The 27,982-nt window shown below is 39.7% G+C and overlaps 2 protein-coding genes across 2 annotated transcripts in view; one reads left to right on the plus strand and one right to left on the minus strand.

Moving 5' to 3' along the window:
• Poglut1 (protein O-glucosyltransferase 1) lies at positions 1 to 26,971 on the minus strand. Its single transcript, XM_047564282.1, is given in 12 exon segments — positions 1 to 1,296; positions 1,967 to 2,023; positions 3,283 to 3,418; positions 3,421 to 3,449; positions 4,605 to 4,663; positions 7,038 to 7,137; positions 8,503 to 8,562; positions 18,994 to 19,115; positions 21,468 to 21,603; positions 24,351 to 24,494; positions 26,065 to 26,155; positions 26,815 to 26,971. Coding segments are annotated over 12 exon segments (1,176 nt in total). The 5' UTR covers positions 26,900 to 26,971; the 3' UTR covers positions 1 to 1,139.
• Positions 26,937 to 27,982, plus strand: part of Tmem39a (transmembrane protein 39A) — a 35,370-nt gene continuing 34,324 nt past the window's right edge. The window contains exon 1 of the mRNA XM_047564281.1: positions 26,937 to 27,088. The gene's annotated coding sequence lies outside the window, so the exon portion shown is untranslated. The remainder of the gene's footprint in view (positions 27,089 to 27,982) is intronic.

The following is a 27,982-nucleotide window of genomic DNA, read 5'->3' on the forward strand; positions in this document are numbered from 1 at the left end:
TTGAAAGCTAGCCACTCTATCACTGAGCTACATCCCTAGCCCTTTAGTTTTTGAGACAAAGTCTCACTGAGTTGCTGATGCTGGCCTTGAATTTGCAATCTTCCTGCTTTAGCCTACTGAGTTGTGGGAATTACAGGCCATTGCACCTGGCCTAAATGCCTTTTTCAAAAAAGGAAAAAATGAGAAAGTACTCAAACAATGATTTGCAGTAGAACAAACATCTCCTATATAAGTAAATGTAAAAGGTGAATGCTCTAAATTACCAGCTTAATGATGTGTTCTAATATGTTGATCAATAGCCCTGCTGCTGCCAATTTAAGAAGGAAAAATGCTAAAGTGTGCAAAGGGTAAGATAAAAGTTGCTCATCTAAGCACAGTTCCTTAAAGTGTGAGGACTACTTCCTGAATGTATTAGGAAGTTTTTGTCTTCTGTTGTTGTGGTTGCTCTTTAAAGAAACAATAAAAAGAAGGGCATGAAGGCACAAGATGGAAACTTAAAATCCAATTGCAATAATTACTCATGTGATTAGCCTCTTTTCATGTGACATTATAGAAACCTCCTGAGTACCAAACAGTTTATGCTTTTACAAAAGAGAACTTCTATATCATTGCACAGCACGGAAGCTGCTTCCTTGGAACTCTCAAAAATGATCCCCAGATATTTTTCACAAATCCCATAGGGTTTCTACATTAATATAAAGCAACAGTTATCAAGTCTAGAATAATATCAGGATTGCGGAAATGAGTTGTACTAGTTCCAAGTGATGAATTTTCTGTTCCAGAAAATGGAACAAAGTGCATCTCACATGGACACAGTCATTTTCACAGTGATGAACATACACATGTAGATGATCTGAGGCACAAGCTGTGATTGATCGTAAGAAAATGAAAGTAGAATCAGATTCAAAATCCACATTTTGTGATTTCTGGTCCTTAAGAGTTGAACTGCTTCACATCTCTGTATTACACGCATTTTAGCTTTTCCTCAAGAGTTGCTCTGGGTGTAGCATGATAAGGAAAATCAGATGTTTGGCTTGATAAAAGGTGTTTGAGGAATAGGTGCTACACTCATAGTAAGTTTCTTACCACAGGATAGCAGATCTGCTGCCATAGGAAGGATTATTGTCCTATGATGAGTACTACAGTTCAGTTTTCAAAATTTTGGGAACAATCTGGTCATAGCCTTTCCTTCTTGTTACATTATAGGACAGAAATTTAGAGTATTCAGTTAAGAGGTTTTCCCAGTAACAGGTGATGTCTTCCATCTGCAAGTGGTCCATAATAAACTGGCTTCCCCTAGAAGAAAGATTAACAAGAATATTTTAAAACACAGAACTTAATAATAGCCTGTATGTGAGTAAGCTAACTTATGCCAAACCTCGTTCAGAGTACTTCACATGAATTTAACTAATTTGACCCTCAGAATCAACCCTATAGCCATCATATTTATATATATGCATTTAGCAATAGAACATAACATTTTCCCCCTAAAAACAAACATATTAAGAGCCAATGATCACATCTAGGCGAAATGGTTCGTGCCTATAATTCCAGCAACTTAGGAGGCCAAGGCAGAATCAAAAAGTTTGAGGCTAGTCTCAGAAGCTTGGTGACACCCTGTCTCAAAAAAGAAAAGAAAAGTTGGGAATGTAGCTAGTTGATAAAGTGCCCCTGGGTTCAATTGCCAGTACTGGGGGCGGGGGGAAGAAAGAAAAAGAAAAAAGTCTCTGATCATAAAAAGTACTTATTGAAATACCTTAAAGATTCCAATCTATTTCTATAAAGTTTGGGGCATATGAATGTGTGGATAAGTTTTTTTTTTTCCTCTGAACAGTTTTGACTCTGAATTATCTCTGTATGAAAAGGCTGATGTACAGATATCATCACAGTAACAATATTCAGGTAACTTTAGCTAAGGGAAAATGGGGATGATAAAGTAAGAAAAGGGAAAATGAACAGAATTTACCTTTCAGCAATTTCTTGAGCTAGATCATCATTTGCTTTAACAAACTGCAACAGCTCCCTAAAAGGAAAAGATATTTGAACTAAAAAATATAGACCAAACTTATTAGTACCAAGTCAGAGAGATCATAGCTTGATCTTTAGATATGTGGATAGTGGAATACTTCTTTAAAACAAAGATATGAAGGTCCTTGCAGGAACAAAATAACAACAAAGCCCACATACACATTAAAGGCAGCCTATTATAGATTTGGAACATAACAGAAAAAACAGAAATGTTCAAAGATATACATAAAAAATCAAAAGTGAAAAAATAAATTCCAACCTGTCTCCAAATTCTTCCTCTAACCTCCAGGAGAGAGAAGTGGGTCCACATTTATGGCCCTTCTCCAATCTCCTCCCAACCTCAGAGAAAATTTGCCTAAGCTTCACTCAGGTCAATTCTCCTGCTGTATCTGAAACCCTGTTGATAATGTAACAAGATCAAATATCCCTATCTTTAGCTTTTGAGAGATTAGAGCTTTTTTACTTTGTACTGTCTGAATGCTATACATTGGAAATGGGATTAAAGCACTTCTCCAAATTTAAATCCCATTTATAGCCTTCTTAGATAATAATACAACACTATACAATATATGCAAACCAAATAAGGGGGGGGAAAGCTTTTTTTTTTAAAAGAATTTTTTAAGATGTTCATAGACCTTTATTTTATTCATTTATGTATATGGGGTGCTGAGAATTGAACCCAGTGCCTCACACATGCTAGGCAAGTGCTCTACCACCGAGCCATAACCCAGCCCTGGGAAAAAGCTTTTTTTTTTTTTTTTTTTTTTTTTTTTTTTTTTTTTGCGGTGCTAGGGATTGAACTCAGGGCCTTATGCTTGTGAGGCAAGCACTCTACTAACTGAGCTATCTCCCCAGCCCCGGGAAAAAGCTTTTATTGGAAAAAAATCAAGAGTAAATTCCTTATGCCAGGCATAGTAGTGCACACCTGTAATCCCAGTGACTCAGAAGGCTAAGGCAGAAGAATCACAAGTTTGAGACCAGTCCCAGCAACTTAGTGAGGCCTTAAGCAACTTTGTGAGACCCTGTATCAATATAAAATAAATAAATAAAAGGGACTATGGATGTAACTCAGTGTTGAAGTACCCCTGGGTTCAATTCCCAGTACCTAGAGGAAAAAAGAAAGAGTAAATGCCTTGTAATCCCAGTGACTTGGGAGTCTGAGACAGGAGGATCACAAGTTTGAGGCCAGCCTTGGCAACTTAGAAGCAAATGATAGTTTCATTTGAAACTCTTAACTGAAGGATAGCTGCTTACTGGACATTGGAGAGATCTGTTTTGACTGGTATATAGTGAACCCACGGCTTCAGTTGTGGATAGAAGAATTCTAGCCACTCGTCACCAACATGGAAAACAAGTGAACCACAGAGGAAGAGGTGTTTGAACCGGAACTTGCAGCTACACCTCGAAAATTAAACAGATACCTACAGGGGGGAAAAAGAGCAAAATATATTTTATTCTATGCCTGTTACCACAAATCTGACCTTTTTCTTATTCCCTCCTTCCCTTCTCTCCTTTTATGATTACTCTCCTTTCCCTTTTCATTTTCAGGTTTCAAGGACACATTAGTATATCCCTGTAGGGTTTCCACAAACAGCTTGCTTTTCCAGGCCTGTGGGACTATAGGTTGCTCTGGGAATATCAGGGTAAGGGAAAAAGGAGAATACTTTCTCCAGACAGAACTAGATAGGGTCAGAAGCTGGGGTACTGGGTGGATAGAATACAGGCTCACAAGGAAATGATAGCATCTGTAGATTTTGGACATATCTGAGAAAATACAGAAATGTTCAATGATATATATTAAAAATCAAGAGTGAAAAAAAAAAAAAACAGGCTTCTCTGTGGGTATAATGTCTCTAATTAGTCATGACCCCCAAAGCCCTATTTTTCCTCTAGTATGCCCCCTCTGCTCAAAGGCACTCCCTGTTTCCTGGATAGCACTCTGAGATTTAGGGAGAAGAACAAGTCCACCCTAAACCATCTTTAAAGAAAGACTCCTTGGAAAACAGCTATCATAAAACAGAACAACACTTTCTTCTCAGGACCTCTCACACCTGCACCTGTCTTCAACCAGAGTTGTTCCTACACTATAGTTATCCTTGAGCATATAATGGCATTTTTACATTTGAGTCCCCCAGTTATCCTCCTTCAAGCCTTTACTTGTTCAACTAATTAGTCCTAGCATTTCATTATATTAGTGATTGATTAATTGGTTGACTGCAGTGCTGGAGATGGAACCCAGAACTCATGCATGGTAAGCACATACTTACTAAGCTTCATCGCCAACCCCTCATTATATTTATTACCCTGATAAATATTCAATCCAATGTTAACTATCGGGTCAGTGGGGTATGGAGAGGTAAACCTATCCCTTTAACTAACAGCAAGCTCTCTGGAAGCAGGCAAAATGTTTCATTCCTCTCTACAGTCCCCACAGAACTCAGGTCAGTGTACAATAGGCCCTCAGTAAAAGCCAGCTAAATGAATCAATGGTAGATATTAATATTTAAATTCTCACCCAAAGTAAAGCTGTTTCAAAAGCAAAACGGAAACCAAGAGTCAGGAGTTTTAGGTCTTACTTGTATTTGCAGTGATCCACAAGATGGACATCCTTAGCAGCTGGCTTTCCCAAGGTATCCTTTATGTGAAAAGGAAGTTATTGGTATTAGTAGGAATAGCATTTATGGGCAACCAATGTGCAGCAAGCATTGTTAAACATTTCCTCAACATAATCTAATTTAAGCCTCATAATAAACATACTCAGGAGGCATTATTATCCTCATTAAACAGATGAGGAAGTTAAGATTTAGAGCAGTTGAGAGACTTGCTCAGGATCACTTGACCCTAAGTAGAAATGCTAGGGTTTTAACCCAAGTCTGATTTTGGAGTTAAAATTTACCTGAAGCCATGCTGCCCTCCTTTGAACTCAAAGATCACAGCCTGTAGCACATTTCACTCTGTGTAAATTATACACACAGAAGGTCACAAGCACTGGCTAGCAGACTTAGGGGTATAGCCCATACACAAATATTCTGGGGCATGAAATATATTTTAAAATAAATACTCAAACCATTGCGGACTGGGCATAATAGTGCATGCCTATAATCTCTGCTACTCAGGAGGCTGAGGCAGAAAGATCCCAAGTTTGAGCTCAGCCTGGGTAACTTTGTGAAAACTTATCTCAAAATAAAATTTTAAAAAGGGTTGGGGAATTAGCTTAATGCTAGAGTACCCCTGGAATCAGTCCCAAATACCACAAAAATAAGTTTTTTAAAATTTCACACCATTTATAGGTGGGAGGATGGTTCTCACAAAAATCCAGATCTCTGACTTCTCTTAGGAAAAAATAAATACAAAGTAAGATCTGGCAAACTGGACTCCTACTCCCACTTGGCAGCAATCAACTGCAGCTGTTAGTGCTCTCTCTGACTCACTCTTTTACTTTACCTGCTGGCCTTCCAGGGCCTTTGATTTGAGATCTCTATGTACATTCCACCCTTCTTGGAAGATAGTAAACTGGATGAGGGGAATAAGTCTGTGTGTTTCTGCTGCCTCCCACAGTAGATACTAACGAATTGTGTGCTGAATACATTCTTTCATATATTTCTTATTTGATCAATTTTCTTAAATTCATTTGTTCCTGTTAATTGAAACAGTATCAGATTGCCTGAGGTGGTAATCCATGCTTATAATCCCAGCTAATAAGTAGACTGAAGCAAGAGGACTGCAAATTAGAGGACAGTCTGGGTAATTTATCAAGACTCAATCACAAAAATAAAAGGGGGGGGGGGAGGTAGTGCTGTACTTCAGTGGTAGACCAACCCTGGGTTCAATTCCCAGTACTCGAAAACAAAAAAAAAAAATACATAACACCTTGACCTTGAATATATTTATTTTTCCCCAAGAAATTTCAATTTTATTTATTTATTTGTTTATTTTTGGTATTGGGGATTGAAACAAGGGCTACGTAACTGCTGAGCCACATCCCCTGGCCTTTTTTTTTTTTTCTTATTTCGAGACAGGTTTCAGAAAGTTGCTAAGGTTGATCTCGAACTTTCAATCCTCCTGCCTCAACCTCTGCGTCACAGGGATTATAGGTGTGTGCCACAACACCCCGCCCATTCAATCTTTTTCTCATAGCATCTTCACATGGTACATGGAAATTTCAGATGAGAAAATAATGGGGTTGTCACATCTTTAATTAAAGCAAGAAGTCACAGGTAAAAGGACAGAGATGGACTCTAAACTAATAAAGTCCCAATGTCTAGCTTTGTCTTAGAATTACTTGGGAATTTTTAAAGAAATGAAGATTCTTAGATTCCCACAGATTTTGATTCATTTGACTCATTGTTTAAGTCCTCTGGTTACACTATATAGCCAGGTTAGATAATCAGTGGTTTAAATCAGGGGTTGGGAAACTGCAGCTGACAGCCCAGATCCAACCCACCACTTGACTTTGTAGAAGCCAGGGACTAAACATTTTTACATTTTCAAGTAGTTGAAAAAAAGCAAGATAAAAATATTTTATATGCCAGCTGTGGTGTTGCACGCCTCTAATCCCAGCAGCTTGTGAGGCAAGAGGATCATAATTTTGAGGTCAGTCTCAGCAATTTAGCAAGGCTCTGTCTCAAAATAAAAAATAAAAAAGGTTGGGAATGTAGCTTAGTGGTATAGTACCCTGCCACAGAGGTGAATAATGACAATAGAAACCATATGATCTGTGGAGCTCAAAATATTTACTATCTGGCCTTTTATAGAAAAAAAACTTTTGACCTCTGGCTTAAACCCTCAAAGTAGTATAATATGTAATATGCTAGGAATAACATGGCCAGAAAAGCAAGGTGAGTTTGAAAAAGAATAATTCATAGATATGCTAATATTGGTTCATGGAAGTTTCTCTACATTCATCTCACCACTGAGAGGAAACCTAAGCTCAAATTCTACCCAGGTGACAATGTTCTTTGGGTGAGTATGTTCACTGATGTAGTTTTATGCAGATGATTGCCAATTACTTTCATAGATTTCCAGGCCTGGTTTTTGGTGTACTCTGCATCAACAAGTTTTGGATTTTTCCGAGATAGAAGGATGAGAGGATCCCGTTCTGGATTTGTCCTATAAAAGAAACACAGGACATAGAACTATGTGCCATGGACCATAATACTGTCCCAATCTCTCAAAGGTAAGCAATACTGGAACCCATGCAAAGGCTGTCTGCACAGATGGATAATCTACTGGTTTCCGTGACAGCAGCGAAGGGTATTCTAGCTACTGTAGCACCTATGTGGTCCAGGCTCTTCCCCACTTAACCCTTAGGGATGGGAAGTGTTTGGCCCTTCTTTGCTTACATCTCTAAGGGCATGCTATTCTGGTCACTATAGCTATATCCCAGGGATGACTTCCCTTTCAGGAAGGTTCCCATAGCCTCTATAATTACTGGTATTCAGAGCTGTGTGACTAGGTAATCACCACTCACCAAAATAGCTACATGACTTTTGTTGTGTACACTCTATAAAGTCCAATATAACATTTAAGTTAGAAACAAAACAAAAAACTAAAGGACTTAAAAACCTGAAGACTGTATATAGAAAAAAGTATTAGTTATGGTTCAGGTAGCTGAGGGCTTGACATATGAGAGGTCATGAATCTCCTAAGAATCTGAAAAATGCACTTATCCCTATATAATTTCAAGGATGTCCTAAAATTCTTGAAGCCCAGATACAGTCCCCAAGTGAAGATTCGTGTTCTCAAGAACTAAAAACCAGAGAAATTGGTAAGAGACAGTAAGCAGTGGATAGTGGGCCCATCTGCATACTGAACTCCACTGCTAAAGCAAAGAGGAGGGTGGCTAGAGAGTATGATCTCTGATAAACAACACATACGCTACAGAACCTTTCTCCCTTCAGGGTCTTCCCTATCGAGTGTGTCACACGTATTTACTGTGTATCTACAGGCTGGTTACTGTTCTTGGCACTGGAGATATGGAGCTGAACAATACAGACAGGGTCCTTCTGCTCCCTTTTCCATTTCTTGCTTCTCTCCACTTCCTTCTCCATTTTCACCAGCCTCAGTCTATGCTATTAAACACTATTTGGCAGCCACATGGTCTGACGAAAAAGGTAGCTGGGAGACTGACTCCTGCTCTTCATTAACTAGCAGAGTGATTGTGGCATGATGACAAGCTACTCCCAGGAAACTGTAAACTAGAAGACAGTCATCTATTCAACATCATATAATCAATGTCCAACACAGCCATGACACTAAAAATATCTGCTGAATGACTACTGGACATACTTTACTTTTTGAGTTTCAGTTTCATGAAGAGTGATTTGCACGAATAATTCTCAGATTCTGGGCTTCTACATTTATTACTTAGTTATTTTAGCTTTTCCCTTTCCCTTGAGATCATACCCTCAAGATTACTTATATTTTACACACTGCTAGGAGCAATTTTTATAAGAGCTTAGAAAATACAATCACCTTGAGCCTCGAAAATAGGCTGTGGAATTTTTCTTTTTCCATGGCCACTGTGCTGCTGACCTAAAAACATAGATTTTGATTAGTTTCTATGCTTTTTTTTTTCTCAACTATATATGGATGTGTCTAAAAATTAGTTCAGGGCTTTATATTTTTAAATAAATTTGATCAAGGGTACTCAAAAGAAAAATCTCACTGGTTTGGGTGGCACACACCTATAATCCTGCAGTTCAGGAGGCTGAGGCAGGGAGGATCACAAGTTCAAGGTCAGCCTCAGCAATTTATGGAGGACCTAAGCAACTTAGATCCTGTCTCAAAATAAAAAATAAAAAAGGGCTGGGGACATAGCTTAGTAGTTAAGCACCCCTGATTTCAATTCCCTGTAATAACAACGACAAGAACAACAAAAAAACATAAAACAAAACAAAAAAAAGAAAGAAAAAAAAAATCTCTGAATGACATTATGATCCCTTTTGTTATCATTTCACTCTTCTTTGGGAGGGGCTTTCCATGAATATCGGTAAATCTACTGCCCTGTTAGTAAGTTAACAACATTAACTTAGTGGAAAAAAAACTCCCAAACTCTGAGTGGCTTTTTTGGGGCTATTTAACTGACATGATGAGGATTTACTCTCTACTTTAAGTAGAATGCCATTGATAGAATTAACATGAAGAAAACTGCAAAGAACATTAGAAATTGAATGAAAGGGAATTCACTCCCTGTCTATACCTCCCTGTTTTGGAGGTGTTTGGTGTCACCAGATTTACTGATATTCGCAAAGTATCCTGGTTTTGTTAAAGTTGTATGAAATGCTCTAGAAAGATAGTCCCTGAAACTCGCGTCTCAGTACACATTAGCATGACCAGACTTCTTGCTGAAACTGCTACTCAGCTGCATCATTTCTGACTTTCTTCATGGGAACTGTCCCTGTATTAAGGAGAAAAAGGAGAGGAAGGCTAAGTGAATTAGGGATTGGTGGACTATTTACAGAAATGGAGGAACACAGATATGAACTTTTAGATATATAGGTCCTTTTCTGATACCTAGTATCATAGAATTCATTTTTGCTCAGCTGAGAGCATTACTCAATATTTCCTAGGCCCTCAGACCTCTACCCTCAGCTAACCTGGCTCATTTTCTAACCACTGAGTGATATTCCCAAATCCCCAAACCTTTTCTTTTCTTTGGAACCAGGGATTGGACCCAAGGGTGCTTAACCATCCCCAGTCCTTTTTTTTTTTTTAACTTTGTGAGACAGGGTCTTGCTAAGTTGCTTAGGGCCTTGCTAAGTTACTGAGGCTGGCCTCAAACTTGTGATCCTCCTGCTTCACCCTCCTGAGTCACTGGGATTACAGGTGTGTGCCACCATGTCCAACTTGTCCTCTAGCTCTTTCTTGCTGGATCACCTTTACCTGATTCTTCAGTCCAATACCAGAACTATCTCTTGTTTCTCCTCATACTTCTTCCTACTAAAATATGAATATTATAGCACTAGTTTTTTTACTGTGGAAAAATGACAGGTTCATTATATTAAATTCTAAGTTAAAAGCATAAAGATAGGGCTCTCTTCACGGGGCGATCCAAGATGGCGGCCTAGAGGGAGACTGCACCTCCAGTCGCTCCAGAACCCAGGAGTTAAGAAGGGGAGGCACTGAGAGACTCGGACTGAAGTGGAGCCACGGGTGAGTCTGCCCACTGGGTAAAGCTCGGCCCGGGTGGCAGGCCCAGATAGAGGTGGCTTATCGGAGCCGGGCAGGGCAGCTAGAGTCATCCACAGGCAGTCCTGCGCACTCCGGCGGTGGGCCCCGCCCACACAGCCAGCTTCTCCAGGTTCTCGGAACGGAACTGGCCCGCTAGTGAGAGCCTTTCTGAACAGAGCAGGCTCCGAGTCCCGGAGCCGCTGCAGTGCAGTGTACTCCTGCAAAGAACCAGCGGAGAGCCTCGATCTGCAATCAGCCTCAGGGATAAGGGCAGGGCAGCCGGAGACCTCTTCAGGCGGCTCTGCCCACTCCGGCTGCGGGCTCTCTTCACGGGGCGATCCAAGATGGCGGCCTAGAGGGAGACTGCACCTCCGGTCGCTCCAGAACCCAGGAGCTAAGAGGGGGAGGCATAGAGAGACTCGGACTGAAATAGAGCCACGGGTGAGTCTGCCCACTGGGTAAAGCTCAGCCCGGGTGGCAGGCCCAGATAGAGGTGGCTTAGCAGAGCCGGGCAGGGCAGCTTGAGTCTTCCCAAGGTAGTCTTCCACACTCCGGCAGTGGGCTCTTCCCACACGGCCAGCTGCACGGTGCAGGCCCACAGTGAGAGCATTTCCGCACAGAGCCAGTTCCAAAACGTGGAACCAGTAGGGGGCTAGGGGCAGTATTCTTCGAATGAGCTGCTTTATCAGATTCCTCCAAGACATCAGGCTACTGAAGGCTGGGAGGTGATACACTGGAAATCTACTGGGACACTATAAGCCAATAGTGGAAAACTGCAATATCTCAGGGTCCCACTGACAACTGACCATTATGAGAAAACAAGGGAAGAAAATGTCCCAAACAAACCTAGATACTACATCAATAAAACCCAATGACAGCACAGCAGAAGAAATGTCAGAAAGGGAGTTCAGAATGTACGTAATTAAAACGATCAGGGAAGCTAATGAGGAGATGAAAGAGCAAATGCAGGCATTGAAGGAGGGGATGAAAGAGCAAATGCAGGCATTAAATGATCGCACCAATCAACAGTTAAAAGACCAAATACGGGAAGCAAGAGATCATTTCAATAAAGAGTTAGAGATACTGAAAAAAAACCAAACTGAAATCCTTGAAATGAAGGAAACAATAAACCAAGTTAAAAACTCCATAGAAAGCATAACCAATAGGATAGAACACCTGGAAGACAGAACCTCAGACATTGAAGACAAAATATTTAACCTTGAAAACAAAGTTGAACAAACAGAGAAGATGGTAAGAAATCATGAACAGAATCTCCAAGAACTATGGGATATCATGAAAAGGCCAAATTTGAGAATTATTGGGATTGAGGAAGGCTTAGAGAAACAAACCAAAGGAATGAACAATCTATTCAATGAAATAATAACAGAAAATTTCCCAAATCTGAAGAATGAAATGGAAAACCAAGTACAAGAGGCTTATAGAACTCCAAACATACAAAATTACAACAGACCCACACCAAGGCACATTATTATGAAAATACCTAACATACAAAATAAAGACAAAATTTTAAAGGCCGCGAGAGAAAAGAATCAAATTACATTCAGAGGGAAACCAATAAGAATATCAGCAGATTTTTCAATCCAGACCCTAAAAGCTAGAAGGGCCTGGAACAACATATGCCAAGCCCTGAAAGAAAATGGATGCCAACCAAGAATCTTATACCCAGCAAAACTTACCTTCAAATTTGACGATGAAATAAGATCCTTCCATGATAAACAAAAGCTAAAGGAATTTACAAAAAGAAAGCCAGCATTACAGAACATTCTCAGCAAAATATTCCATGAGGAAGAGATGAAAAACAACGATGCAAATCAGCAACAGGAGGCGCTAGCCTAAAGGAATAGCCAAATAAAGGAGAAACCAAATCATGTCAAAAACAAATATGAGTCAATTGACCGGGAATACAAATCATATCACAATAATAACCCTGAATGTTAATGGCCTGAATTCATCAATCAAAAGACACAGACTGGCAGATTGGATTAAAAAGAAAAATCCAACAATATGCTGCCTGCAAGAGACTCATCTCATAGAAAGAGACACCCATAGACTAAAGGTGAAAGGATGGGGAAAAACATACCATGCACACGGACACAGCAAAAAAGCTGGAGTATCCATCCTCATCTCAGATAATGTGGACTTCAAACCAAAACTAGTCAGAAGGGATAAAGAAGGACATTACATGCTGCTTAAGGGAAGCATAAATCAGCAAGACATAACAATCATAAATATCTATGCCCCGAACATTGGCTCATCCACGTACGTCAAACAAATCCTTCTCAATTCCAGAAATCAAATAGACCACAACACAATAATACTAGGCGATTTTAACACACCTCTCTCACCACTGGATAGATCGTCCAAACAAAAATTGAATAAAGAAACTATAGATCTCAACAACACAATCAGCAATTTAGACTTAACGGACATATATAGAATATACCATCCAACAAAGAATGAATACACTTTCTTCTCAGCAGCACATGGATCCTTCTCTAAAATAGACCATATTTTATGCCACAAAGCTACTGTTAGTAAATACAAGAAGATAGAGATACTACCTTGTACTCTATCAGATCATAATGGATTGAAATTAGAAATAACTGACAGAATAAAAAACAGAAACTTCTCCAATACCTGGAGACTAAATAATACACTATTATATGATGAATGGATAACAGAAGACATCAGGAGGGAAATAAAAAAATTCTTAGAAGTAAACGAGAACAAAGACACATCATATCAAAATCTCTGGGACACTATGAAAGCAGTACTTAGAGGAAGATTTATTTCATGGGGTGCATTCAAAAAAAGAAGTAGAAATCAACAAATAAACGAGTTAACACTACAGCTCAAAGCACTAGAAAAAGAAGAGCAGACCAATACCAAAAGTAGTAGAAGACAGGAAATAGTTAAAATCAGAGCCGAAATCAACGAAATCGAAACAAAAGAAACAATCGGAAAAATTAATAAAATAAATAGTTGGTTCTTTGAAAAAATAAATAAAATTGATAAACCCTTAGCCACACTAACAAAGAGAAAGAGGGAGAAAACTCAAATTACTAAAATTCGGAATGAACAAGGAAACATCACAACAGACACGAGTGAAATACAAAACATAATTAGAAGCTATTTCGAAAATCTATACTCCAACAAAACAGAAAACCTTGAAGACATCAACAAATTTCTAGAGACATATGAACTACCTAAATTGAACGAGGAGGACATACACAACTTAAATAAACCAATTTCAAGCAATGAAATAGAAGAGGTCATCAAAAGCCTACCAACAAAGAAAAGTCCAGGACCAGATGGGTTCTCAGCCGAGTTCTACAAAACCTTTAAAGAAGAGCTCATTCCAATACTCCTCAACTATTCCATGAAATAGAAGAGGAGGGAACCCTACCAAACTCGTTCTATGAAGCCAATATCACCCTGATACCTAAACCAGACAGAGACACATCAAGGAAAGAAAATTTCAGACCAATATCCTTAATGAACATCGATGCAAAAATTCTCAACAAAATTTTAGCAAATCGCATACAAATATATATTAAAAAGATAGTGCACCACGATCAAGTGGGTTTTATCCCAGGGATGCAAGGTTGGTTCAACATTCGGAAATCAATAAATGTCATTCACCATATCAACAGACTTAAAGTTAAGAATCACATGATTATTTCAATAGATGCAGAAAAAGCATTTGATAAAATACAGCATCCCTTCATGCTCAAAACACTAGAAAAAATTGGGGTAATGGGAACATTCCTAAACATTATAAAGGCCATCTACGCTAAGCCCATGGCTAATATCATTCTAAATGGTGAAAAACTGAAAGCGTTCCCCCTAAAAACTGGAACAAGGCAGGGATGCCCTCTTTCACCGCTTCTATTCAACATCGTCCTTGAGACTCTAGCCAGAGCAATCAGACAAACCAAAGAAATTAAAGGGATACGAATAGGAAAAGAAGAACTCAAACTATCCCTGTTCGCTGATGACATGATTATATATTTAGAGGAACCTGGAAATTCCACCAGAAAACTTTTAGAACTCATAAGTGAATTCAGTAAAGTAGCAGGTTACAAGATCAATGCTCATAAATCCAATGCATTTTTATACATAAGTGATGAATCTTCAGAAAGAGAAATTAGGAAAACTACCCCATTCACAATAGCATCGAAAAAAATAAAATACTTGGGAATCAATCTCACAAAAGAGGTGAAAGACCTCTACAATGAGAACTACAGAACACTAAAGAAAGAAATTCAAGAAAACCTTAGAAGATGGAAAGATCTCCCATGTTCTTGGATAGGCAGAATTAATATTGTCAAAATGGCTATACTACCTAAAGTTCTATACAGATTCAATGCAATTCCAATTAAAATCCCAATGATGTACCTCGCAGAAATAGAGCAAGCAATTATGAAATTCATCTGGAAGAATAAAAAACCTAGAATAGCTAACGCAATCCTCAGTAGCAAGAGCGAAGCAGGGGGTATTGCAATACCAGATCTTCAACTCTACTACAAAGCAATAGTAACAAAAACGGCATGGTATTGGTACCAAAATAGACAGGTAGATCAATGGTACAGAATAGAGGACATGGACACAAACCCAAATAAATACAATTTTCTCATACTAGACAAAGGTTCCAACAATATGCAATGGAGAAAAGATAGCCTCTTCAACAAATGGTGCTGGGAAAACTGGAAAACTATATGCAATAGAATGAAACTAAACCCCTATCTCTCACCCTACACAAAACTCAACTCAAAATGGATCAAGGACCTCGGAATCAGACCAGAGACCCTGCATCTTATAGAAGAAAAAGTACGTCCAAATCTTCAACTTGTTGGCTCAGGATCAGATTTCCTTAACAGGACTCCCATAGCACAAGAAATAAAAGCAAGAATAAACAACTGGGATAGATTCAAACTAAAAAGCTTTCTCTCAGCAAAGGAAACTATCAGAAATGTGAAGAGAGAGCCTACAGAGTGGGAGAATATCTTTGCCAACCATACCTCAGATAGAGCGCTAATTTCCAGAATCTATAAAGAACTCAAAAAACTCTACACGAAGAATACAAATAATCCAATCAACAAATGGGCTAAGGAAATGAACAGACACTTCACAGAAGAAGATGTACAAGTAATCACCAGATATATGAAAAAATGTTCAACATCCCTAGTAATAAGGGAAATGCAAATCAAAACTACCCTAAGATTTCATCTCACCCCAATTAGAATGGCGATTATCAAGAATACAAGCAACAATAGGTGTTGGCGAGGATGTGGTGAAAAAGGAACACTCATACATTGCTGGTGGGGTTGCAAATTAGTGCAACCACTCTGGAAAGCAGTGTGGAGATTCCTCAGAAAGCTTGGAATGGAAACACCATTTGACCCAGCTATCCCACTCCTTGGCCTATACCCAAAGGACTTAAAATCAGCATACTACAGAGATACAGCCACATCAATGTTCATTGCTGCTCAATTCACCATAGCCAGATTGTGGAACCAACCTAGATGCCCTTCAGTTGATGAATGGATAAAGAAACTGTGGCATATTTATACAATGGAATATTACTCCGCAATGAAGAATGATAAAATTATGGCATTTGTAGGCAAATGGTCGAAATTGGAGAATATCATGCTAAGTGAGATAAGCCAATCTCAAAAAACTAAAGGACGAATGATCTCGCTGATAAGCGGATGAGGACATATAATGGGGGGTGGGACGGGCTAGCATTAGGTTTAGGGTTAGGTTTAGAGTTAGGCTAAGGAGAGCAGTAAGAATGAAGGAAAGAAGGACTGTGTAGAGGGAAAAGAGGGGTGGGAGGGGTGGGAGGAGTGGGAGGGGTGGGGGAGGGGAAAAATATAATAAACATCATTACCCTATGTAAACGTTAAAAAAAAAAAAAAAAAAAAAAGCATAAAGATAAAAGTAAAAAATCATTTGGAATCTCCCTACCCACAGGTAAGAATATAATGTTCTAGTGAAGAATTTCTTTTCAATCACTTCTCTATATCAATGGCTTTTCTTTCTTTCTTTTTTTTTTATTCTCTTTCTTTTGCAGTGCTGGGGATTGAAAGCAGGGTCTTGCATGTGAGGTAAACCCTCCACCACTGAGCCACACCCTGATATGGAGTAATTTTATTTCTCCACCTTTACCCAGGGGACATCTAACCATGTCCACAGACATTTCTGATTATCACAACTGGAGGACTGCTAGTGGCATTTAGTGAGCAGAGGCAAGAGATGCTGCTGAACATCCTATAAGGAACGGGACAGCTCCCCATAAGAAAGAATTATCAAGTCTAAAATATGAATAGTGCCAAGATTGACAAACCTTACTTTGTATAACAGGTCATTCCATACATACTTTTAGATAACATTTTTATTAGGAAATACATTATAAATAATTATATAACCCAACACCTATAATATAATTCCTATGTCCCAGATGCTGTTCTATATGCTTTATGTATATCAAATCATTCCTACAACCTTATAACATGAGTTTAATTAACTAATTAACTTTGCAGTACTGATGATCAGACCCAGGGGCACTCTACCACTAAGCTACAAACTTTTTGTTTTTTATTTTGAAACAAGTTCTCCCTAAAGTTGCCCAGGCTAGCCTTGAACTAAAGCTGGGATTATAAGCTGAGTGCCACTGTACCCAGTTAAAGTGGGTTTTATTACCCCTTATTACAGGTGGTCACCTTGAGAGGAGCAACTTGATCAGAGTCACACAGTTAATCAGGGCCAAGATTTGAATTCAGAGTCCTGGTTTTTAACTCCTATTCTACCCTGCATTTCCATTTATTCATAGTATTCCATTTTAGAATCATGACATAATCCATGTCATCCCTTAGTGATAGGCTCTTTGGTAGTTTCCAACTTTTTCCTCTAAGAAACGTGGTAGTAAACATCCTAGTATGTATATCTTTGCAAAATCGTCTTATTAGTTCCTCAGGAAACACTCTAGAAGTGAAATGTTTGGACCAAAGGACATATATATTTTCAATTTTGAAATATAATGCCAAGCTACCTAACCAAAAAAAAAGGACTGATTTATACTCAGTTACTTCTTTTTATTTCCTTGGTCCCTGGGAAAGCTGTACTTGATACACCCAGACTTGAACTATGTATCATCACTATTTTCTCTCTCCTTCATTTTCTCCACCACCTACTCATTCCTCAAAAGAGCTACAGTAAGCCAGGTTTAGAGATACATGCTTATAATCCCAGTGAACTGGGAGACTGAGGCAGGAGGATCACAAGTTAGTTTGAGGCAACTTAGTGAGGCCCTCAGCAACTCAGTGACACACTCTCAAAAAATAAAAAGGTCTAGGGATGCAGCTCAATGGTAAAGCATCATCTGTGGTTTCAATCTCCAGTACAAAAAGAGGAAACAAAACAAAACAAAACAAAACAAAGAAATCCAAATTATACCTGCTGGAGAAGAAACTCATTTTTTTACCCTAAGAGCTGTAGCACTACATGTTTCTTTAGGAAGGGGTATACTTTTAATTCCCTCTGAATCTTCAGGCACACTTCTGGAGGTGACAGATATTTTTGGAAATAAAGTTGAATTAAATTATTGCTTTCCTTAAACCCTAGATAACACCTACAAAGACTTTCCCTACACCCTAGAGAAGACCTACAAAGTTTCTAATTAAGCACCTATGCTAACTGGGCATGGTGGTGCACACCTATAATCCCCGGGACTTGAGATGCTGAGGTAGAATGATCACAAGTTCAAGGCCATCCTGGGCAATCAAATGAGATCCTGTCTCAAAATTTTTAAAAGGGTCAGGGATGTAGATTAGTGGGACAGTATCCCTTTGTTCAGTCCCCAGTACTGCAAAAATAAATAAACAAAACATAACAAAAAAGAAAGAAAAGAAAAAAAGCACCAACACTGAATCATTACTGTGAAATGTAACTGGGTAAGGAATAAAGGAATACCTATGGCTTGGATGACCAGATCATCTAAATACTAAAACCACGGCAGGAAGATGTTAACAGGCCAAGGCTTATCTCAGTCATGAACAGAGGATCTGGAATAAGCTTGCACTTGAGATACCTATGGATGACTATGTTCCCACATACTTGCCTAAAGGATTTATCTTTAAATTACCAAGTACATTTAAACTCTTCCAAGTATTTTCTATGTTCTCCCACCACCACGTGCTTATTCACTTTCTCTTACTATGAAAGTAATTTGCTCTTGAAATCTTTAAAGTACAGAATTATTTAAAAAAAATAATAAAAGGTCCTATAATCTCTGTCCCACAGAGGCACTGCTGACTGTTTAGGATAGATTCTTCTGCCATTTCTATAGATATGTTTTTGTTTGTTTGTTTTTTTAACTACCAGGGATTGAACTCAGGTGCACTTGACCACTGACCCACACATCCCCAGCCCTATTTTGTATTTTACTTAGAGACAGGGTCTCACTGAGTTGCTTAGCACCTTGCCATTGCTGAGGCTGGCTTTGAACTTGCAATCCTCTTGCTTCAGCCTCTTGAGCCACTGGGATTACAGGTGTGTGCCACTGTGTCTGGCAACATGTATATTTTTATGTGTACACAAAATTGCTTCTGCTATAAACAGTCTTATTTTTAACCTAAAACTCAATCTTTTAAAAGTAAAAAAATGGTTATATTCTACCATTTACTGCCATGTGCCATTGTACCCAGCTCTACTACTTATTTCAAGAGAACCCACAAAAAGAAAAGCATGAAGCCTCTCTAAAGGACCTACCTTACTAGATCTTCTCTGAAGAGGTCCCACCGTCCAAGACCAGTAGGATAAATTGGCCAAACAGCAGGTCCCCCTTCCCAAAATGTCCAGGCAGGATACATGATATCGTGGTACTCTGATGTCTTCAACAGAAACAGAAAGGCCATTCTAAGTAAATCTTGGAACAGAGCAAGAAGCAAACTGCATTCATGACAGGAGGATATGGACAAAGACCATGCTGTAGTGTCCACTTGCGAAAGATACATTTCTGCAAGAAAGATACATAGTCTGCAAGGTCCAGACTGTAGACATTATGAGGCAAAAGAGACTACAGGATAAAACCCACAGGCTCACCATAGCCAAGAATTTAGAATAATATTAAATATTATTAAATATTTAAATATTAAATATTAAATATTAAATATTAATATTTTCAGTTCCCCAAACTTCTGTTTTTGTAGAGGATATATATACACTGTTAAGATTTTTTAGTTTAAGGAAATAATCTCCCCATCATTTAACTGCTATTACCTTTGGAGTTTTCATGGACTTGCCAGTTCTTTGTTATTTCCCAGTGGATCCTCTGAGAGCAAGAACCAGGAAACAGTGCAAAGATTAAGAGTATGGGCTCTTGGGACAGATCTTAAGAGTCTGAACACAGCCTCAACCTCTGTACAACTCTAGGCAAATTACTTAATCTCTCTATGCCTCATCATTGTATTGGGGAAAATAACATCAATGATACTCTACTCATAGGCTGATTTTGAATACAAAATGACTTAATATAAGCTTCGGATAGTGTCTGGCACATAGAAAGTATTCAATAAGTGTTAGCTAGTGGTACCTGATGCTATGGCAGTATTGAGCACACATTGGTTGAACAGTAAATCCTCAGCTATTCACTGATCAGGGTAAGAAGTGCCAATAGGCAGAATGAGGGAAAAGAATATGATCACACATCTTTCAAAGAAAGTTTGAAATCATTTGTTGCTTTTTAAAAAAATTTTTTTTAGTTGTAGATGGACACAATACCCTTATTTTATTTATTTATTTTTTATGTGGTGCTGAGGATTCAACCCAGCACTTCACACATGATAGGCAAGCCCTCTATTTTTTGGCTATAACCCCAATCACTCATTTGTTACTTTTTATGGCTAATCTGTTAAATATCTGGTCACTGATAAACCTCTAACAATTTCTTCCTTGGAATCACATGTGCAATATGCTGCTTACCTTCTCTTAAATACTTAAAAAAATATTATTCATTAAGCATTTCAAACATAATAGTTATTCAATGGAAGCTACATAATTAACTATAAAGTTAACATATTAAAATACCTCCCTTTGAAACTAGGAATTGCAATTTTTAAAAAACAGAAGGGAGGGAAGATAAAAGGAAAGTTAGTATACTGATGGTCATACTTTATTATCCACAGAAATGACAGATAAATAGACACCAAGTCCTTACTGATTTATATGGGAGCCTCTATCTGTTCTTCTTGGAGAGTTTCATGACAAACAAGGGGGACTAAGCACTTTTGAGAAATAAGGCTAAACCACTGGCAATGAAATACAAAATGTGGCCTCAGCCCACTTATAACACAGGAAATAAATAAGTCTAGAGAGAAAGTAAACTGTGATTTGAAAAAAAAAAAAAAAAAAGAAGAAGAAGTGAGGATAAAAGGTCCTTCTGCTTTGGAAAAAAAAAAAATCAGAGATGTTCTTTTTTAAAAAATCCATGGGGTTTTCCTAACTCTACTTTCTACTCTTAATCAATAGTTTTATTTATTTACTATTTATTTAGTACTAGGGATTCAACAAAGGGGCACTCTACCACTGAGCTACATCTGTAGTCCTCTTTTATTTTTTATTTTGAGATAGAGTCTCACTAAGTTGCTGAGGATTTCGCTACAATGCTGAGGCTGGTCTCAAACCTGGGGTTCTCCTGCCTTAGCTTCCCAAGTAGCTGGGATTACAAGCATGTGCCACTGTGCCCTGTTTGTTTTGTTTTGGGGGGGTCAGGAGGCACTAGGGATTGAACCCAGAGGTGCTATACCATTGAACTATATCCCCAACCCTTCTTTACTTTTGAGACAGGATCTCACTAAGTTGCCAAGGCTGGCCTTGATCTTGAGATCCTCTTGCCTCAGTTTCCCATGTCACTGGGATTATAGGATGTGCCACCACACCTGGCTCTCTGTAGGATTTCTGAGTCCTACTTCCAATGTCCTGTAGTTTCTTCAGGCCTCTTTCTCCCTACCCTCTCTCTCTAGCACACAGACATGCAAGAAATCTTACATTATTTATGGGTCCTCAACTCCATCTTCTCAGTCTTATTGCTCAACCACTGTGAATTTACAGGGACAGAGAATCCATTCCTGGCCCTTGGGACTCATCCTTACTATTAACCACCAGACTCTGCCACAGGACGATGATCTTTTCTCATATTCTAAAGGAGCACCCTCCCTCCCTCCCTGTGGCTCTTTTGTACTCACCTTACTGAAGGAGAAGACTGGGATGACAGGCTCCATCCATTTAGGAACCTGAGGATAATCCCGTACATTGATTATCATCTCCATGTCAGGGAGGTGCCCGATAACTTCCAAAATAAAGTGCTCAACACCACTACATCTGTCAATGAGAAAAACTCAAAGTCACCACAGTTGTATCTGCAGAGTCTAGGATAAAGGGTCCCAGCCACACTTCGAAATGAGACAAGCTAGTGTTCAGATCATCAGCTTACTTCAAAGTCTCCTGAAAGCAATGCCTTTCTTTAAAAAATAATTTTTTAGTTGTCAATGGACCTTTATTTTATTTATTTATATGTGGTACTGAGAATTGAACTCAGTGCCTCACACATGCTAGGCAAGTGCTCTACCACTGGGCTACAACCCAAGCCCCCTGAAAGCAATGCTTCTAAAGTACTATGGTAACTTTTATATTGCGCAAGTTATCATTCCTAGCTAAGCTGTTCCAGGTTATGACACTTAATAAAATTTTCCAAATAAATCATCATATTTTTGAAGGGAATATGATTGCAACTTCTACCATTTTTCCTCTATTCAATCCCAGATTTTTCTTTATTTCCCTTATACAGATTAGTTTAATTAGTAAGAAAGGTACAAATTCTGATAGGAACTGAAAGAGCTAATTTTCTAATTATGCTACTGAGTTTTGCTTCTCACAAAGGCATGGCTATAGTTTGGATCTGGAATATCCCCAAAGTCCCATATATTAAAGGCTTGGTCCTCAACGTGGCTCTATTGGGAGGCAGTGGAAAATTGTAAGAATTATAAGAAGTGGGGTATAGAGAGATGTTTTAGGACTTTGGGGTGTGCTCTTGAAAAAAACTGGGGTACCACATCCATCTCTTGCTCTCTCTCTTTTTGCTTCCCAGACATGATAAGGTTAACAATTTGCTTCAGTGCATACTCTCTGCCATGATATACTGTTGTGCCACAGGCCCAAAAGCAAGGGGGCCAGCTGATAATGAACTGAAACCTCTGATATATAAGCCAAAATAAACATTTCCTCTTTTTAAGTTAAATTTCTTAGTTATTCTATTACAATCATGGATAACTAACACAGACACCACATTATTTCTACCACAACTGTCATAGTGTATGAGGAGAGAAAATTTCTCATTATCTTCAACCTAAACACAGAACACTATTACAGTTAATTTTTTAGGTCAGAAAAAAAGTGTTTGCATAATCACAAAGACTGTAATATCACTTCCTGACTAATCTCTCTGAGGAATCCACAGAGGCTTTCTTAACAGGAGAAGATACACAGACAGTTTAGTTTGTTTCTTCCCTATCCTTCAAGGTTCTGAGCAGCACCACACTAGGGTAGCGTTCCAAGAACTGATCAAAATTTTCTGGCCACATGGAAATGACTGATTTAAGAAAATTCTATATATAGGGAGATGATTACAAAAAAAATATCAACAGTTCAAAAACATAGGTAAAGACACTCAACAGTACTAAAAACAAAATGTCATCCCACCTTTATGTACAATTATAAAGTACCGGGGGCTGGGGAGATAGCTCAGCTGGTAGAGTGCTTGCCTTGCAAGCACAAGGCCCTGAGTTCAATCCCCAGTACCGCAAAAAAAATAAAATAAAATAAAATAAAATAAAGTACCAATGAAAAAATGTGGGGGAAAGAAAATTAAATGTCAGCTGGAAGCGGTGGTACATGCTTATAATCCCAGTGAATTGGGCGGTTGAGAGAAGAGGATTGCAAGTTTGAGGCCAGCCTCAGTAAGTTGATGAGATCCTGTCTCAAAAAAGTGGAAAGGCCTGGGGATTTGACTCAGTGGTAGAATGCCCCTGGGTTCAATACCTAGTACTACAAAATAAAAGAAAGAAATGTCAAAAAACTACATGCCAATTTTACCAATCAGACTGACAAAGATCCAAAAGTCTAATACACAGTGTTGGTGAGGCTATAACATCTATTTAGAGCATGTGAAACAAGGGTGGCAGAAATATGAACAGGTACAACCTCTCCGAAGGACAATTTATTTTTATTTATCATGATTTTAAAAACACATTAATTGGCCTAGTTATTCCACTTCTAAACATTTAGCTTACATACATATTTATAAAAGTGCTCCAAGGTATATGTACAAGAATGTTTGCTGCAGCACTATTTCTGGTAGCCAAAAACCATGGAGACAGGGAAATGGGGAGAAATAATGTAAATGCCCATTGATAGAGGTCCCAATAAAGAAATCCATATATTAGATTATTATACAGCCATGAAATGGTGAGCTGTTCTTTCTGTACCTGGTCCATAATAGACATTCAATAAATACCTATGTTTTTCTGCCTCTTTCAGCTCAGTTCACCCCTGCTGTGTTTCATCAGCCTGTGTCCTGCAGCTACTATAGCAAGGGAAGGAAGAGATGAAGGGGCAAGTACAGTCCAGTCAATACATCCCATGATGTGCCCAAACCTCATAAATAGAGAGGAACTGGTAGCTGGGCTTGGTGGTGCATGCCTGTAACCTCAGTGATTCAGGAGGCCCAGGTAGGAATATTGCAAGTTTGAGGCCAGCCTTAGCAACTTAGCAAGGCCCTAAGTATCTTAGCAAAGCCCTGTCTCAAAATAAAATAATATATAAATAAAAAGGGTTGGGGATGTAGCTCAGTGGTAAAATGCCCTGGGTTCAGTCCTCAGTACAAAAAAAAAAAAAATTGACCTGGCAAGAAAAATTCCCAGGCATGCGAAAGAGCTTATCACTACTTTGTAGTCCTTGTAAAATGTGAGGAGGGATTCACTTGTGAGGACCCTGAACAGACTTCTAAAAGCAGTATCAAGTAGGCTCATATATTATAAGGTCAGAAGATGCATCTACTTCATAACTCTTACCTTGAGGGAAACATGCAGTCATTTTCTCGGTATAATCTGTTCTTAATGATCTGATAGTGGGTCCCTAGCTTCCGTTTGACTACTTCCGCCATCATCTTCCTGGAGATTCCCCCTCGGAAAGGAATCAGGTCCTCTTCTATGACACTGAAAAGGAATTAGAATTGTCAAGGAAAGCAGGCCAAAAGCAGTACCATTCCATGAACTTCCCAAGTGCATTTACATTTAGTACTAGAGAACACAGTAAACTGAGGCAAAGAGGGGTCAGGGACCAGGGACTAGCTCAGAGGTAGAACCTTTGCCTAGCAAGTTTGAGGCTCTGTATTTGATCCCCACGCATCGCCCAAAAAAATGTAGTGAGCAAGAATGAGCAACTCTTCCCCAGAAGCACCACGGATAATGAAAAAACATCAAACGTACAGGGCATGGTGGCACCAGCCTGTAATTCCAGCAATCTGGGAATGCTGAGGAAGGAGGATCACAAGTTCAAGGTCAGACTCAGCAACCTAACAAAACCCTGTCTCAAAATAAAACTTTAAAAAGGCAGGGAATGGGGGCAGGGCAGTGGGGGTATAGTTCAGAGATAAATTGTTCCTGGGTTCAATATTCAGTTGGGGGTGGGCATCATACACAACAAAAGTATAAAAAGTAACAATAAGTCAAGTAAATGTCTCTTCTTCCATCAGGACTGCTTCTTCCTTTAATCCATAGCCCTCTGTTCATGTCACACCCAAGTCCTCCCAGTCACTACAGTCCTACTGACATATATCTCTTTGTCTGGACACCCACAAAAGTTATGGTTTATGCCTCGCAGTCTAACACTGTCTATCCCCTACCTACCCACACACATGCTCTAGAAGCTGAAAGCCTTAACCAGAAAATAAACTATTTTGTATCTCTCTGGAAGCTCAGTAACATAGCAAGTTTTCAATAAGTATCCTAAGTATCAGATGAATTTTTGAGGAGTCAGAATAATACAATGAGAAGCCACTCTGCTATTTAGCTGATGACAAGTCTGAGATCCAGAGAAATTAAGAGTCTCTTTCAACGTAGTTATCTTTTTATCATACCAAGTTCCAGTCCTAATTTGCATTCATTAAAGGTAAACAATAGGAAATAAATGATTGGATTCATTGATAAATATGTCCATTCCTTCAACAGTATTTACTGAGTGCACTTACTGAGGTACAACAGTAAATAAGACAGACCCAGACCTCAAGAAGTTTTTAATCCACGGAAAAAAACAGACAATCACATGTTCCACAGGATGATGGCTTAATGCTGAGACCACAGGGCCCATTCCAGAGCCAGCACATTTCCATCCCTTAGAATTGAGACAACCACCTCAGTCATCCTTTCTGCTCTAAATATATGCTTGGCTCTCTGACCATTGCAACCAAAGTCTCTCAGGGATTTTTCTTTTTTTCTTTCTTTCTTTTTCTTTTTCTTTCTTTTTTTTTTTTAATTGGTACTGGGGATTGAACCCAGGGGTGCTCTACCACTATGCTACATCCCATCCCCAACCCTTTTTATTTTTTAAATTTTGAGACAAGAGTCTGGCTAAGTTGCTGAGGCTGGCCTAGAAAATGTTCTCCAGTCTCAGCCTACCGATTCGCTGGTATTACAGGTATACCCCATGCGAACCCAGCTCTCAGGGATCGTCGGGTACATCCTTTGGACAAGATTTCAACTCTCAAAGACATATCAAAGAACTCACCCATGGTAGCAGCTGCAGTTTTGACTTGAACATGGTTCATAATTCTCCAAAGACCTGTTAATTTGGTCAATAAATATTTTCCACTTTGAACCTTCAAAAAGTGAAATGAGAGTTAATTAAATATCTCTGAGCATTTTTATTTGCCAGCAGTATGCAGACAGGACCAACAAAAGACCCAAACTTTCAGAAGCCCCCACTCCTATCCCTCTGATTGAAACAAAGCACCAGGAAGGATTCTGTAACTCGCTGAGCCATTAGATGTCCAAGAAATTGGAAAATCCACGAGGTTAATGGTCGGCCTTCAAGAAGGCTGTGGATAAACTGGATGGCGACACAGATTCTCGTCTTATAATCAAATTAAGTTCGATAAAAAGGATCAATTAAAAGTCATGGACTTTAACCTTTCCCTCATCCCTCTGACAGCACACACACAGCCCACCCACCCGCTTCTCCCGGTGGGTTCTAAGTAGGGAAGAGAACAGCCAGCGCGGCCGATTCCTCCTGCGCGTGAACAGGGACTTCCCTCTCCTCCTTATCACTCAGCATTCCGGAGGATGGGTTGCCCTCCAGGGTCCTGGGCTGAGCCTGAGACCCAGACACCCTCGCTCTGCACTTCGAGGCGCCCGCTGCCCGCTGCCCGCTGCCCAGCTCTGCGCTACAGCGGCCACAGCATCCTCCAGGGCGCCTGCCGCGCGCGGAGCGCCTCCGGGCCGGAGCCCAGGGGCACGGTCGGCCCTGCCGGGAGCCCACCTGACTCCTTCTGGCGGCCCAGCACTGGGGCCAGCAGTAGCAACAGCAGCCAGAGCCGAAACCGAGCGCTGGTCCGCCGCTCCATCGCCAGCCGACCCACGGCGGACACCCCGCAGCCCCGCCCCGCACAAAGATGGCGGCGGGCTCCGCAGCCCGGGGACGCGCGGGCCGCCCCGCACAGAGGTGGCCGCCGCGCGCGCCCAGGCGCCGGCCCTCGGAGAGGCCAACAGGGAACCAGGTGCCCGCAAGCCGGCGGACAAGTACCTCCAATAAGGTCAGTTCCTTCCATTCTATAGCATACTGCAAACGTTCTCTACAGCCAAAAGACTGAAGGTCGGAGAGGATACTTTTCTTGCTCACAGCTTTACGGTCAGTGGCACAACCAAGACTTATCATAGAGCCTGATCTTTCCACGACATCAAACTGCTTCTTATTAAACAGCATAGATTTGTTGAGCATGTGAATGTGTATAGCACCATTTGCACGCCTGCAATCCCAGTGACTAGGGAGGCTGCACGCAGGAGAATCGCGAGTTCGAGGCCAGCCTCAACAATTTAGCAAGAGCCTGTTTCAAAATAAAAAATAATAAAGGGCTGGGCAGGTAACTCAGAGGCAGAATGTTCCTGGGTTCTAGTTTCAAAACTGCAAAAACAAAACAAACGAGACCTTCAAATGTTGCAAATAGGCTAGCACAGGTCCCTTTATAACAGAAATTTCTAACTGTTGGGGCGACTTAGACAAAGAAAAAAAAATCAGTGGTGTTAAATAAAATCCATGGGAAGCCATTGTTTGGACAGAGGCTCCAATGAACCAGATCAAATCAGAATGAAGTCACTTGACCTAGATACCGATAATCAAACTGAAATTTAAATGGTCTCCTTTAAAACACAAAACAAAACCAGATTCACAGCAACCAATCAGAAAGAGTTCAGTATACCTAGGCGAGCATGATAAAGAAGTTCCCTGTTTTAACCCTATAAGGACAGTTAACTTTCATTCTGCTTTTCATTCTTTATTTCTTCAGCCCTTTTCTGCCTGTATAGCCAACCACCTCTGCTCAGATCATTGGAACACCTGTTTTGATGGATGAGGTGCTGCCAGATTCATGACTCACTAATGAAAGCCAATTAGATCTTTGTTTTTTGACAGCTGACAATAGAAAACTGAA

This window comes from Sciurus carolinensis, chromosome 9, assembly GCF_902686445.1.
Source record: "Sciurus carolinensis chromosome 9, mSciCar1.2, whole genome shotgun sequence".
Lineage (NCBI taxonomy): Eukaryota > Metazoa > Chordata > Mammalia > Rodentia > Sciuridae > Sciurus > Sciurus carolinensis.